We start from the raw sequence: 15,592 nt of genomic DNA on the forward strand, positions 1-15,592 counted from the left end.
AGGAATTCTGTTTTATATCCAAATGTATTTTTTGTAAGTAACAACCTGAGTTTGTTATCTGGTTGTACTATCTTTTAGTTTTCAAACTTTGTATCGGTTATGGGTTTGTGGTACCCCTTGTACCCCTTTAATACAACATTGCTTATCGAAAAAAAAAAATATAGATTTTCGGTGAATAATATAGAATGAGCAAGTAGGTCAAGGTATGCTCACACTTTTTTTTTTTTATAGATTTTATGGTTAAGTGTGAATCACTCTGATTCTATTTTTACCTCCTAATATTCACTAGGTGAACAAATTGTGATACTACTATAAATGCCAACATTATTTCAGTGAGCCTAATCCTAAACTCACATTTCACATACCAAATTTTCAAAAGAGATTTAGGTTAGATATCAAGATCTAAATTTAAATTGGAAGAGAACCCACATGAACAGGGTTGTGCATTGTTAAGTGTCAACTTTAAATGATCCTAATTTTAGACCTCCTATGATGTATTAGATTAGACGATGCAAATGTAGTATAGAGCGTTTTACTCATTTACAAAAATAATTATAAATTACAAAATTCAAATACAGACATAGATTAAAGGTAATTCCTGTGTAAGTTGAAGTGTTGAATCGATTATTTATATGTATTTAGCTTATCCACAAAATAAAGAAAAATACAAAACTTTTATTAAATGAGTGTGATATGCTCATATTGTTTCAGATAAGACGAGGCAGCTCTTCCCTCGCATTCGCTGTAATGCATTTCTGTTAGCCAAAAATAGAAAAGCTATTGTTAGGTGAATGAATTGAATAATGGAATGCAGCAAACAATAAATAGGTATTCTATTTAATTAAATCAACAAATAGATGTCTTCCTATGATCCAAATATTTTTTTTTCTTATTGAATTGGACAAGATAAATTTGATTTAAGAGATCCAATGGGGACCATATGCATATCTCATTGAATAGAAGGTAAAAAATGCCAGAAGAAGAGGAGCACAGAAATGAAATGAGAAACTTTGTGGGTAGATTGCTCTTCCCTCGCATTGTGAGAGTAAAGAAGTAAATTCACAAGTGTGAAATGTACGAAAAATGAGTTCTAGATCACGAAATTTACAATGCAGCCACTAAAATATAAATGACATTAAATTACGAGTTTAATTTCTATGCACACCGTCAACCAATCAGATTTCAAGGATGTGAGAAAATTTATCTTTTTATTTACTTTCATTAATTGACATGACACATCCTTAAAATATGATTGAATGACAGTGTAAAAAAACTTTACACCGTGAGTGTATCATCCTTTTCTCTTAAAGTACTTATATCACCCCAATTTGAGCTTAAAGAAAAATTTGACAGAGTTAGTACATTCATATTTGGTGATAATAATTACAAAGAGATTTTATAAAACAAAACAAATCTCACAACAGATTCTCTCACCTCTCTCGTCACTGCCATTTATGATTTTTGAGCATCCCCACCTCACTCACACAGTCTTCAAGCCAAGCCAACACAACACAAGAGAGACCCAAAAGCGTGTTTAAGGAGTAGTCGATTTTGGCCAAGCCAAACTTCCCATTTATGATTTTTGGTGCATGTTTTGTTTGGCTGAGTACAAACGCGATCTCACGTATTTTAAGTCATTAATGAAACAATTAAAATTTGTCACATTAAATTTAATATAGATTAGAAAAATAATATTTCAATATGTTGATTAGAACATGTTTGAATTTTCATTAAGTTCAACACAAATCCATGTTAAAGCTATAACATGTTAAAATTATGATCTCATATCCACTTAAAATTAATGTAACAAAAATTTAGTTTCGTTGTACTTGTGATATGTGAAATCACATTTGAGTTAACTCTCACGTCTAAACAAACATGCACTTAGTGTGATTTTGAATTATAATTGAGTTAACGTAAAAGCAAATTCATCTCAATTCAAATGAAAATCACGTTTATTTTATAACTTGAAGTGAATGCTAACCGCACTTAGGCCCCGTTTGAAAGAACTTCTTTGATCTTATCTGATAGCATAAACTCTTATGTCAGTGTTTGGGAGAGCTTATGCAAACAACTTATAGCAGGCTTATGGTCTGCCATAAGCTGTTTTGAGCTTATTTTCATAAGCTATTCAGCATAGCTTATGAAAAAGAACTTATGCTTATATATAACTTATTTTCAATTTATTTCAATAAAAAATTTAAAATAGCAGCTTATGCATAAGCACTTAAAATAACTTATGATATAAGCGCTTATGACCATAAACATTTAATTAAGCTGTGTTTCCAAATGAGGTCTTAGAACTAGTTGTTAATCCAAACATAAGTAGCAAAAGTACACTTGAGAAACTCTTGTTGAACCGTTAGATGAAACATAAAGTAATTTAACGGTCTAGATTGAATAGGTTTTAAATCCAAATTACAAAAGTACACTTCTTGTTTGTTTCATCACTCGCAACATCATTCTTTCCTCATTTCCGGCGGAGGATCCGCTTCTTGTTTCATCACCCCTTCTGTCCCGCCGTACACCGCCACCGGCATCTCCATTCTCCACCACATCAACCTCCGGTTTGCACCTCCACTTCCTCAGCCATGTAACCACCGTGAACCACCAAGATCTCAACTGGAGGAGCTAGGCCAAAACACCAGATAATAGGGGTTAAGATAGCCGCTGATCCAATCAATTAATATTTAAAATTGAAATCTGGAAGGGTATATTTGTAATTGAATAATACCCAGATGTAATCAGAGCCGTGTAAATTATAATGATATATCCAACGGTTAAAAAGAAATAAATAACCTCACCTAGCTAAGCTTACACAATAAATAAAGGCACCAAACAAAGATGAAACTCTTGGAACACCATTTCAATATTTCTCTTTCTTTCTTTGTTTCTCTCTGCAACTTTGGCTCTCTCTTTCTCTCATGCCTCCTTCTCCCAATGACTACTCATCACTACTCTCTCTGAGCCTTGCTGGTTAGGTTCCCTGTCTCTGCTCAGAGACTCTGAACCTTTTCTTTTCTCTCATTTGCTCTCTGTAAAGCCTACCTAGGAAACAAAACAATCACACTCTATTTTCCTATTTTAATTTCCTTTCTGTCATTTCATTCCTCCTCTTATCTCAGATCTATTACTATACCACCTCCCTTCCTCTGTTCCTTAGATCTTTCATTATTACAACTTACAACAACAGCAACCTTTGTTTGTTCTGTTGGTGGTTCTAAACATGAGTAAAGAAGAATTTTTGAAGATACAGGTACACTACTACTACTACTACTACTACTACTACTACATTCTAACTTTATTAGTTGAATAGTTGTTCTACTTCTTAATTGGTGTAGCTTATTTATTTGTCTTTGTGATTTGCTACATTTTTTTTCTGATAAAGGAGAAGTTTTGTCCCTGTTCAGTTCTTTTGATTTTCACTTTTTTTTACCTTCACACTGAAACTTGTGCTTATTCTGTTTTTTGGATTTTTGGGATTGCTTGTGCATGCAGAAATGTGTTCTTAAAGTGAACATACACTGTGATGGGTGTAAGCAGAAAGTGAAGAAAATCCTGCAGAAAATTGATGGTATGTACTCTTGTAAATGACACCATGGTTACACTTTTTTTCTGATTCACATTAGATGAAAGAAAGAAAGAAACAGTTGTGCTTGCTTTCATTTATTATGTGAAGAGGTGAAAACAAAATCTCATGATGTTAGTTTAAATCTGTTGATTAATTACAGGGGTGTTTACTACTGAGATAGATGCAGAACAGGGGAAGGTCACAGTTTCAGGGAATGTGGACCCAAATGTTCTCATCAAGAAGCTTGCAAAATCAGGGAAACATGCAGAGCTTTGGGGTCCTCCCAAAGCTAACAACAACAACAATAATAATCAAAATAATCACAACCAGAATCTGGTTAACCAGTTGAAGAACATGCAAATTGACCATGGCAAAGGTGGTGGTAACAACCAACCTAAGGGTGGTGGTGGTGGTCAGAATCAGAAGGGTGGTGGTGGTGGTGGTAACAACCAGCAACAGCAGCTGCCTAAGGGAGGAGGTGGTCAGCAAGGGCCAACTCAGCAGCAGATTCAGCAGCACCTGCAGCAACTTCAGCAGATGAAGAGGCTCCAAGATCTGAATCTGCCTCAATTGAAACCCCAGCAACAGCAGCATCCCAATCAGAATCCCCACAACATGATCACTAAACAAGTCAAATTTGAAGATGATGATGACTTCTCTGATGACGAGTTAGATGAATTTGATGATGAAGATGATGACGATGAGTTTGATGATGAGTGTGATGATGATGAAATGGATGATCTTCCTCCAATGAAGATGAAGCCACAGGGGCAGCCACCTCCAGGGAACGCTCAAGCGATGTTGAATGCTATGATGAATGGTAAACACCCACAGTTCATGAACCCTCAGATGGGTGGGAACAATGGCGGTGGAGGAAATGGGAAGAAAGGTGGTGGAGGTGGTGGTGGTGGACCGGTCCCTGTTCAAGTACATGGCATGGGTGGAGGCAATGATGGTAAGAATGGAGGGAAGAAAGGTGGTGGCGGCGGCGGCGGCGGCGGCGGTGGAGGTAACAATCCGAATCCGAATGGAGGTAACAAGAATAATGGTGGTGGCAAAAATGGTGGTATGCCAGAGGGTAAAAATGGCAAGAATGGTGGTGGGAACAGCAATAACAATGGTGGTGGTGGGGGTAAAAAGGGAAATCCAATGCAAATGGGTGATGGTGCTGCTGCAGCAGTTCAAGCAATGAAAAACAGTGGATTCCACCAAAGCATGGGTGGAGGAGGTGGTGGTGGTGGAAGTGGGGGTCGGCCTGGCATGCCAGGAGGCAATGTAGGGCCCATGAGCATGGCAATGAACCACCCACAAACGGGTAACATCCCAGCCGTACAAGGTCTGCCGGCAGCTGCCGTGAACGGCGGTGGATACTTCCAAGGTGGTGCTGGTCCCGATGTGATGCCTGGAAATCCCTACCAACAACAACTACAGCAACAACAACAGCAGATGCAGCAGCAACAGTACATGGCAGCCATGATGAACCAGCAAAGAGCAATGGCAGCTGGAGGAGGAGGAGGAGGAGGTATCCAACAACCGATGATGTACGCGCGGCCACCTCCGGCCGTCAATTACATGTACCCTCCTCCTTACACTTACCCTCCTCAAGACCCCTACACCCACTTTTTCAGTGATGAGAACACTTCAAGCTGCAATGTCATGTGATGATAGATATTGATGAATGATGATGATGAAGCTCCTTCAGTACTTCTGATTTGATGATGCTATGTTGTACCAGTGAAAATGAGAGTTTTTAATTTTATTTTGCTTTAATTTTTTTTTTCTCTTTTGAAGAACCCTTTAAATCATCCTAAGTTACATTACCATAGAGAGGGGGAGTAGTTTATAGATCTCTTATAATGTTTACCTTATTACTATCACCAATGTTTTCAGGTAGTAATAGTAGTATTATGATAATGTCTATATATTGTCAATATGTTGGAGAAACCAATAAAAATTTTCTGAAATGAAGGAAAGACAATAGAGAATGGGATGATGAAGAACAAAATTCCCATTTCTCTTGCTCATTTCTCACAATGATAGTGATGATAGTCTTATCTTGTTGGTAGCAACCATGACCATTGAAGATTGCTCTGCTCTCCAGCATTATTTATTTTTTCCTTTGTTTCAATGTGGGGGTGCGGTGCGCACAGTGAGCAGTTCAAGCCATTCGGTGATGGACCCCACCAATTTAGTCTATTCCGACTAATGAGTGGAGCGGGTGGGCCATACCATAATCGTCGCCATCGCACAATGGTGATAGACACCGAATTCTTCTCGTGAATGAATGTTTATATTATTTATATAAAAATAATTTAAGAATTTGGTAGTGCAACAGTGTGAGGTCCATCTAATGTTCATGTTACAGTTTGTCACAACCCAATAATTTGATGTTAAATCTCAAATATCTCTTGACTTTTAGATCATGATACTGTGCTAGTGGGATATATATTAGCCCCAGAGAATGCTATATCTCAATAGGGGTTTTGACTGTTGTTCAGTGTTGAATTGAATTGAGTTGAGTTGGAGCCTATAGAGAGTTGAAAATATTCTTCTCCTCCAAATTCACCTGTGTTCTTAAAGCCTATAGCTAGTGTGTATATATATATTTAATACATTTTGTAAAAAAGGTGACAAAATGTGTAATCTAGCTAACTGATTAGCAATTGGAAGTTGAAAAAAGTGAGAGTGGGGGAGTGTCAGAAGAGAAAGAAGAAGAAGGTAAGTGAAAGAGAGGCATTGGTGAAGTTCTGTGTGTATGTTATCCGGAAGCGTAGAGAGGGTTTTATGTTGACGTAGACAAGCTAACTACTTAACATTTCAACGAAAAATCTAACGGCGTTGACACTTCTTTGCCACTAAATTTGTGATGAAGTGTCTAGTCTTTTCAACATTTCTGCACAGTGAGATAGTAAGAGAGAGAGCATCAACTAGCTTCTCTTTCTATTAAATAAAAATAAAACTAGCATTTTAAGAAAGAGAAAGGACTCAAAGGTGGTGTATAGAGTATAGAGTACTAAGAGGAGTGGGACCCAGTCACACTCTGTTGATGGTGGTGATAATAATAATCGATGTTCATGTGGTTTGGTTGGATGATGGATTATGATGGGATAGGTGACATGCTATTATGATGATGGATGATGATGGGGTCATTTCATCCATCCATCTAATCAGAAAGGGAGGGTCCCACACTGGTGTGTAGGTTAAAGTTGCCCATAAAATAAGAGTGAAAAAATTACCTCACGGCTCTCTATGTCTCAGCTTGTTGTGGTAGAGTGAAAAATACACCAGCCACCGCCACCACTCTCACTTGTGCTTGTTAGTTATCTTGTGTTGGTTATGTGTCTGGGTTTTCATCTTATGTTTCAGGGTTACATATACCGTGTTTGGTTAGATAAAATAGGATATGGGACTATTTGGTGTGCTTACGCCAACTTGTGCTACAGTACAGATGTGTGAGCAGAGAGAGCAATTAATGGGGGACTCTGCTAAAGGGAATCCAATCCAGTGTGTTTGTTTTGTTGGTTTATACTCTAATATTCTACCTCCGACCACGGCAACTAATCTATTATGGTCGATAATCGGTGATAGCCGCTAGTCAAGATATTATTGAGGAGATAGTGAGAGTTCATAATGCAAGGTCGCCCATAATTAATTACCGTGTGACTTCAATTCACAATTAAATTATCAACAAAAATATAGCAGATCTATTTTTATGTGCGAATATTGAATTCGATAGTGCGAATATTGAACTCGATATGGGATGAGCAAGCGGCACACTTGTGAGCTCACTTGTGAATATGTGCATTTATTTGCTTATTAGGGAGACAGTGAGAGTTCATAGTGCAAGGTCACTCATTGTCAATTACGGTGTGACTTCAATTTACACTTAAATTATGAATAGAACGTAATGTGCTTGTTTTTATGTGCCAAAATTGAACCTGAAATGAGATGAACAACTAAGACGCTTTAACTTGTGAATGTGCATTTATTTGCATAATAGGGTAGGGTGATTCAGGTTTGGTTGAGTTAATCCTATGATCTTTGTTCTTCATTTATGTTTGGAATTTTCAAGGAGAGGTGTCACATGGAAAATGAATGCGGATTGGAGGAGGACAGCAAGGCGGTGTTTGGATTGGAAGTATGCGGCGGCGCAGTTACATAGGCCTAAACAACAAATTGCGTGTCTGTGCCATTTTTTGTTACTTACTACTACTGCATTCACAATTCAGACCTGCATTTTCTGATTCCATTTAGCCTTTTGGCTGTGTTTTGAGTAAATTTTTGTTTGTTTTCAAATAACATGACATGTTGTGATGCAACTTGTTTTATTGTGTGTTTGGATTAAACTCTTTAGTCAACTTAAGTGTGGAAAATTGAGTTTAGATTTGAATACTCTCGTTCTAAAGTAGTTTAATAAAATTAATGTTATTGGTCATTTAAATTTTAATGATACTTATGAGTTTTAATTAATAAAAATTATACTTTTAAGTTAAAAAACACTTCTAATGTGTTTAAAACTCTCAACTAATAGTTTTTAATTATATTTAAATTTAGATTTTTTTATATTAGTTTTAATCGTGGACAAGTTTTAATCGTAGACAACTTCTATGGGGTTTTGGCCGACAAGATGTTATGACATAGCCTAATAAGCTTAGGTTTAACTTAAGTGAGATAACTTGTCAGTTAGTCGTTGAGATCGTTTTTTTATCTGCTAATTTTTTTATGGGAGGCAATATCATTCTTTTAAGGGATTGATCTCTAGAGATTGATTTTTAGAAATATGCATTTATTATCTTATATTTTTCAATTTTTATCATTTGAGCTATTATTTAGAAACATATTGCTATTATTGTCGAGATTCATCTCCATTCAATCTCATTAATAAGTCTCATCTGATCTCCTCCAACATAAATCACATTAATGTAATCACACAATTTATACGAATTTCTTTTTTTAGCTTATATATATATATATATATGCTAATTGTAAATTTTATGTAAAGGTAGACGGAGGATCATAGGTGGCTTTTGTATGCGATATGGAAAAACATGATGGACGTATCTAGATGAAATGAGAGACAAAGAAGTTAATCATGGAAGATGCAGGTGTTGATATTGTGCAGTTTAGCAGCACTTTTCCCCACTTTTATTGGGCCCCTCTTTGTTTTGAGTTTTGACACAATGAAACCAATTACCCATCACGTAGGCCCTTCTCTTTGGAAACTTATCTATTTTCCATGGCACCTCCTCATGTTTACCTAAGCTATTATTCCTTTTATCATATACAACAATTTTCATAACAATTAATTATCTCAAAAGTTTGAGCTACTAATTTAAAAAATGTGTATTATATTTCTAATACATTTGAACTTTTTTTTAAGAGCTCACTTAGTTTCAACCGTGAACAATATACATTTAACACATCTCTTTAAATATGAGTTTATTTAAGCTTGAAGCTTGCACTATGCATAACAGTATAAGTTCACATACAATATATTAAATTCAATTTTTTCACTGGAGGAATGAGAGACGGTAAAATTTAAATTTTAGCCACTTAATTATAAATGTTAATTTTGTGTTCTAAACCAATTATTAAAAAGTTTAAGTCGGGTAAATCAACAATAAATAATTATTTGTAGCATATAGGTATAATGCATATTGCATGTCAGCATAATATATAAGTGATATCTATTGAGGATATGTCTTAATAAAAAACAATTACATTGTTTAACGGTGGAATACTTCACAATTATTTAGACTATGTATCATCAAAGAATCCAAACACGTTATTAGATTTGAGATTATTTTTTTCTTTTCCTAGGGTGATGGTTTTTATTTCATGAATTTACTTAAGTTAAGTGCATCAAAGTGTTGCGTAGAAAGGGGCGAAACAAACGGAACGGCAAGTGCGAATGTGTGACTAAGGCAGACAAAGAATTGAAAAGGATGAGTGAAAAATAGAAAAAGCATTACAAGAGCTATAAGTGCAATACAAAAGCATCAAATGTAATTATGAGTGCGTGGGTAGGATCGTACTACTAAGTAAGAGACAATCAAATGAAATGATCATGTGAACAAAGAGGATCTAGATGAGTCAAATAAGTATGAATTATGAGTGCATTTGAAAAAATATCTTATTTAGATATAGATTAAAGAGCACCTATTAAAGTTTATTTACTAATAAAAATGTTAAGTAAAATTGATTAAATATTCTTTGATCCCCATCTAAACAAACAAATCACATGAATCAACATTTTATTTTAGACACTCATGCTAGAATAAATAGCATGCTTACATATTGAAGAGAGGTATGGAGGTAGAGAGCGAAGGTTCTGGTGAGCCACAAACTGGTGCCCCTATCGCCGGTAAGCCGCCAGAACACCTAGGGAGAAAACCTACTTTCAAGGAAAAGGTACTTGGGACTAAACAGATACATGAGACGGAGGAGTTTGTCAATCTTGTGAAGACAGGAATCATGAGAATGGAGTTTGTGGAAGATAACACATCCTTCCCCATGTTTTCCATAGAGCCCAGTACGTACAGGGAGATATGCAAACCCTGGGAAGACTGTTTAGTGGTTAAACTGCTTGGTAAGAGTATTGGATATGGCGCACTATGCGACAAGTTGAGGACTATGTGGAAGCTGTCAGGGGGCTATGAGGTACGCGATGTCCACCACGGGTACTTCCTAGTGAAATTTGACAATGCAGAAGACAAGGGAAGAGCCATATCTGGTGCTCCATGGCTAATCTATGATCACTATCTTGCCGTCAAGCCATGGACGCCGGATTTTGTCGCAGCAAATTCAAGGATTAGCACAACACTGGTTTGGATCCGTATTCCAGGGCTAGGATTCCAATTCTACAACAAGAACATCCTGCTCACGCTAGCCTCAGCGGTGGGTACTCCTATCAAGGTGGACTTGAATACGCATGATATGCAGCGGGGCAAGTATGCACGTATATGTGTGGAGATTGATCTCACCAAACCTGTCCTAGGAGTCGTCGGCCTTGAAGGAACGTGGTATAACATCGAATATGAAGGCCTTCATTTGTTGTGCCGGAGGTGTGGGTGTTATGGACACCTTGCTCGCAATTGCACCACGCCACAGAGGGAAGAGAACACGAGCCCGATGGCTGCCCAGGCAACAAACGCTGCTGCTCACCTGCAAGGAGATGCCGCAGACACTTCGACGCTGCGGGTGGCGGTGGATAAAGGCCTAGGAGCGGTAGGGCAATCACAGATGGCGGCGGAGGAAACCCTAGACGCAATAGGGCAAACAGCTATGGATACGTCAGCAACTCCAGCGGTTACTCCTGCCGCAATTCCCGCGAAACCCGCAATCAAATGCCCTGAACATGCGCATGGTGAGTGGCTGGTGGTTGAGAAGCGGAAGAAGAAATTGAATGGCAATTTGAATGTCAATCAAAAGAAATCTGCAGAGATTAAGAGCAACTTTATGTCAGCTTCCAATAAGGGAATTAAGCAGTCAACAGGGGAGCCAATTAAGGGGACCAAAAAGGGAATGAAATCCAAAACGGCAGGAGACAAATCCGGGACAGAGAAAATTCCCTTACTGGTGCCTTTGCAATTTACTACGGGCTCAACAGTACATGATGGAAATAATAGCCATGCAACAATTGTTCAGCGTAAAAAGAGAATGAGGAAGGAGTCAACGCTAAACTATGTGGCTACACCAACAGTGGAGTCTCATTCCACACTGACCATGTCCGCTGGAGGCACACCAATCTTCATGGCGGCGGACGGAACTCGCTCTACCGTACCGTTGGTCGCGAAGGGCGGAAATAGATACCAGATGTTGTCTCAAGAGGAGGACCAACAAGAGAAACAACCTCTCAGGAAGGATACCATGACAGGGCCTACACCTTTTGACCCAGGGGAAGTTAAAGGCGTGCGCAATGGACCATGAGGTGTATCATGGCCTGAAACTCCTTGCGATCATATCTTATGGACAGTACAACCTTTAACATAATCGCATGGAACATTAGAGGTGGCGTTGGAGCCCGTGGCCGCAGGAGGATGAATGACTTACTGCAAAGCTATCACCCTTCTTTGGTAACTGTATGCGAAACACACTGCAAGTTTGAACGCGTAGCTAGTATCTGGAGACAGCAAGGATATGAGTTAATCCGCGAGGTAGAGGCTCGAGGGCATAGTGGCGGCATATGGATTCTTGCCCCACTCAGCAGAGCCTTTGATGTGGTTTTCATGGAGGAGTGTGACCAAGCTATATCTGTTAACGTCAATATTAATGGAAAGAGATGGATGTTGTCAGCTCTGTACGCAAGCCCAAACCCTATCAAGCGGCTTGAACTCTGGTACTATCTGTCGGGCTTGAGGGGTCGTTGCACGCTCCCTTGGTTGGCGCTGGGAGATTTGAACGAGGTCTGTTCCCCTTCGGAGGTGATCGGTGGTGATTTCTCCACATCGCGAGCCACAAATATGTTGAATATGATGGAGGAATGTAACTTTATTGACTTGGGCTTCACGGGACCAAAGTTTACCTGGGAACGCCGTGTGAATGGGAGACGGATAGTTGCAAAAAGATTGGATAGGGCACTCGGGGATGTAGCTTGGCGAATGATGTATTCTGAGGCATACGTTGAACACTTGGCTAGAGTGTATTCTGATCACTCTCCCTTGATTGTCAGGCTACATACACCGAACGGGGATCGGGCCACTTGACCCTTTCGGTTCCAAGCGGCTTGGGCAACACACCCCTCATTCGAACCATTGGTGGAGCACTCTTGGCAACATCAGCAGCAAACCGTGCCTGAGAGGCTTCGTAAGGTGCAAGAAGCGGCAAGTGACTTTAACAGAACGGTGTTTGGTAATATTCACAAGCGGAAAAGAAGGGTAGAAAGGCGACTTTTGGGAATCCAGCGAGAAATGGATTGGAGAGGTTCAGAAGCTCTAGTTAGATTGGAGAGGAACCTTCAGAAAGAGTATGGGGATATTTTGTATCAGGAGGAGATGTTGTGGTACCAAAAATCCAGGGAGAACTGGGTCAGGTTTGGGGACCGTAACACTAAATTCTTTCATGCTCAGACAATAGACAATAGTGCGACGCAAAAGGAATAAGATTCATGGGCTCTTTGTGGAGGATGGAAGTTGGTGCACGGACCCAGCCTTGCTCCAAGAGGAGGCGCGCAGGTTTTTTATTAACTTGTTTGCTAATGATGTGCAGGTACGAAGAAACCATATTATGGAGAACCAAACACCTACTATATCATTGGCGGCTCGTGACTTGCTAAACGCACCAGTTTCCTTGGAGGAGGTACGGAGCGCTATTATGTCCATGCATTCCTTTAAAGCGCCTGGAGTGGATGGCTTCCAAGCTTTTTTCTACAAAAAATATTGGCACATCCTGGGAGAGGATATTCATTATATGGTGGCCTCAGCGTTTCAGAATGGCGGAGCTGATCCTGAGTTACTTGAAACTCTCCTCGTTCTTATCCCGAAGGTTGACAACCCGGTACGCCTCAAGGAGATGAGACCAATCAGCTTATGTAATGTCTCCTATAAGATAATTACTAAGGTCTTGGTCAATAGAATTCGGCCTCTCCTTCATGATCTAGTGCACCCGCTGCAAGGTAGCTTCATTCCTGGCCGAGGTACAAGAGATAATATTATTCTAGCTCAAGAGGTGATGCACACCATCCACACTCAGAAGAAGGGACGTGGTCTTGTAGCCATAAAGATTGATTTGGAGAAAGCTTATGATAGAGTCAGTTGGGACTTTCTACGAGCCACACTCTATGACTTTGGATTTCCACCTCGACTTGTGGATCTAATCATGTGGGGAGTGAAATGTCCTAAACTATCTATCCTATGGAATGGCTCCAAGCTTCCCTCTTTCGCTCCTCAGAGAGGGCTTAGGCAAGGAGACCCACTTTCCCCATATTTGTTTGTCCTTTGTATGGAGAGATTAGCGATTCAGATTCAGAAGTTGGTAACACAGGGTACTTGGAAACCGGTGCGGATAACCAAGGATGGCGTGGGCATCTCTCACCTATTCTTTGCGGATGATGTATTGTTGTTTTGCCAAGCCTCCAAGGAGCAACTACAACTGGTTAATAACACCTTGAAGGAGTTTTGTGAAGCATCAGGAATGAAGGTAAATCTTGATAAGTCAAGAATGCTTTTTTCGAAAGCTGTGGACCATCAGAGGCAAATAAATCTCTCTCATATTGCTGGTATCTCTAGAGCTAGTGATCTGGGGAAGTATCTTGGAATCCCTCTACTCAAGGGTCGAGTAACAAAAGCGCACTTTGCTTTTCTAATTGGTAAGATGAGTTCAAGACTGACATCTTGGAAGAATAACCTTCTTAATCGAGCAGGACGGGTATGTCTAGCAAAATCAGTCCTCACCTCTATACCTGTACATGCTATGCAGTCCCTTTGGTTACCTGATTCAGTTTGTGATCATTTGGACAAACTGGTCCGCAAGTGTGTGTGGGGGAGAGGGGATAATGCTAGAAGTTGGAATTTAGTGTCTTGGACAGAATTAACCAAGCCAAAGGGCAGAGGAGGGCTAGGAATCAGAGGTGCGAGAGCGAACAATGAGGCTTTATTGGGGAAGCTAGTTCATAGCATGCTGAATGAGCGTGACAAACTCTGGGTACAATGTTTAAGCACGAAATACTTGCACTCTGGCTCAATTCTAGTAGAACCGCAAAGACTAGGCACATCATATGTCTGGCGTGGCATCCTGAAGGCTCGAGACGCAGTAGCTCAAGGGTTTGGTGTGAAATTGGGAGCTGGAACTTCATCCTTGTGGTACTCAAACTGGCTGGGCACAGGGACACTTGCAAGCAGGTTACCGTTCGTTCACATTACGGATACACCACTTACGGTAGCAGATGTGTGGCGTGAGGGACAGTGGAATCTTGATGTTCTTTACACAATGATACCTGATGCCATCAAGGAGGAAATTCATGGGATTCCTATACCTACCACAAGAACAGGAGACGAAAAGATACTTTGGCGCGAGGCACCAGATGGTCGTTACACCACTAGCTCAGCATATAACTGGTTAATTGATGATGATAGTCATGACTCTCGGTTCTGGAAAATCCTTTGGCGGGCGCATGCCCCAGAGCGGGTACGGTTCTTTCTATGGCTCGCAGGAAAAGAAGCTCTACCTACAAACAGTAAGCGCTTTCGCTGCCACCTTGCGCCCTCGGCAACGTGTATGAGATGTGGAGCTAGCACTGAAGACGTTGAGCATGTCCTTCGCAGATGTCCTGGTGCGGCGTGGGTTTGGAGCAGGTTTACCGGAACAATCACGGGGGTCCCAGCAGCCATGCACTTTCGGGGGTGGCTCTTTGCACACTTACAAGTGAACCAGAATGCCTTGTTTTGTGCCATAGTGTGGAACCTTTGGAAGTGGAGGAATAGTTTTGTCTTTGATCAAGCACCATGGACGCATGGAGAGGTTTTGCAACGGATACAACGTGATGTGCAAGAGTTTCACCGATGGGGAAAGACTACGACAAGAACATCTGCTTCAGCCTCAGCTGTCCTTGGGAGTGATTGTGTGCTACTCCACACTGATGGCAGCTGGCGGGGGGATATCGACAACATGGGTGGTGGCGGGGTTCTCCGAGACAGACATGGTCGATGGCTCTCGGGTTTCTCCATGGCTTTGGGGACTGGAAACGCGTTCCAGGCGGAACTCGCAGCGCTCCACCGAGGGCTAGTTCACACCTGGGAACTTGGACACCGGACGATTATTTGCCATGTGGATTGCTTGGTATTACAGCAAGTGATACTCAACAATAGTGATGTGCAAGATCACTGGCATGGCCAGGAAATCAGCATGGTTAGAGCCTTGCTTGCTAGGGATTGGGATGTCACGCTTAGTTATGTGCCCCGGGATCGGAATGTGGTTGCGGATGCACTGGCAAAGCTTGCGGTTCAGGAAGGCTGGGATTGGAAAGTTTGGAGCCTCCCCCCGACATCGGTGGTGCCTTTACTTTGCCATGATATAGTTTCTTAG

The 15,592-nt window shown here is 40.4% G+C and overlaps 3 protein-coding genes across 3 annotated transcripts; all 3 read left to right on the forward strand.

Annotated features, from left to right (window-relative positions):
• The first annotated feature begins 2,841 nt into the window (after window positions 1-2,841).
• LOC130710923 (heavy metal-associated isoprenylated plant protein 32-like) lies at window positions 2,842-5,605 on the forward strand. Its single transcript, XM_057560316.1, has 3 exons — window positions 2,842-3,256; window positions 3,499-3,574; window positions 3,732-5,605. The coding sequence occupies exons 1-3, from the start codon at window positions 3,227-3,229 to the stop codon at window positions 5,231-5,233; spliced, it is 1,608 nt and encodes a 535-aa protein (XP_057416299.1). The 5' UTR covers window positions 2,842-3,226; the 3' UTR covers window positions 5,234-5,605.
• A 4,275-nt stretch (window positions 5,606-9,880) lies between these two features.
• LOC130713325 (uncharacterized) lies at window positions 9,881-11,500 on the forward strand. The gene has a single exon (XM_057563099.1). The coding sequence runs from the start codon at window positions 9,881-9,883 to the stop codon at window positions 11,498-11,500; it is 1,620 nt and encodes a 539-aa protein (XP_057419082.1).
• A 38-nt stretch (window positions 11,501-11,538) lies between these two features.
• LOC130713326 (uncharacterized) lies at window positions 11,539-15,592 on the forward strand. Its single transcript, XM_057563100.1, has 3 exons — window positions 11,539-12,237; window positions 12,352-12,597; window positions 12,779-15,592. The coding sequence occupies exons 1-3, from the start codon at window positions 11,539-11,541 to the stop codon at window positions 15,590-15,592; spliced, it is 3,759 nt and encodes a 1,252-aa protein (XP_057419083.1).

This window comes from Lotus japonicus, chromosome 4, assembly GCF_012489685.1.
Source record: "Lotus japonicus ecotype B-129 chromosome 4, LjGifu_v1.2".
NCBI classification, from domain to species: domain Eukaryota; kingdom Viridiplantae; phylum Streptophyta; class Magnoliopsida; order Fabales; family Fabaceae; genus Lotus; species Lotus japonicus.

Coding starts and splice junctions, on each gene's coding strand:
- LOC130713325 (XM_057563099.1), top strand. CDS start 9,881: ATGGAGGTAGAGAGCGAAGGTTCTGGTGAGCCACAAACTGGTGCCCCT.
- LOC130710923 (XM_057560316.1), top strand. CDS start 3,227: ATGAGTAAAGAAGAATTTTTGAAGATACAG. Junction 3,257..3,498: donor AAGAATTTTTGAAGATACAG/GTACACTACTAC, acceptor TTGTGCATGCAG/AAATGTGTTCTTAAAGTGAA. Junction 3,575..3,731: donor AATCCTGCAGAAAATTGATG/GTATGTACTCTT, acceptor GATTAATTACAG/GGGTGTTTACTACTGAGATA.
- LOC130713326 (XM_057563100.1), top strand. CDS start 11,539: ATGGACAGTACAACCTTTAACATAATCGCATGGAACATTAGAGGTGGC. Junction 12,238..12,351: donor CTGATCACTCTCCCTTGATT/GTCAGGCTACAT, acceptor TGGCAACATCAG/CAGCAAACCGTGCCTGAGAG. Junction 12,598..12,778: donor AAAAATCCAGGGAGAACTGG/GTCAGGTTTGGG, acceptor AATGATGTGCAG/GTACGAAGAAACCATATTAT.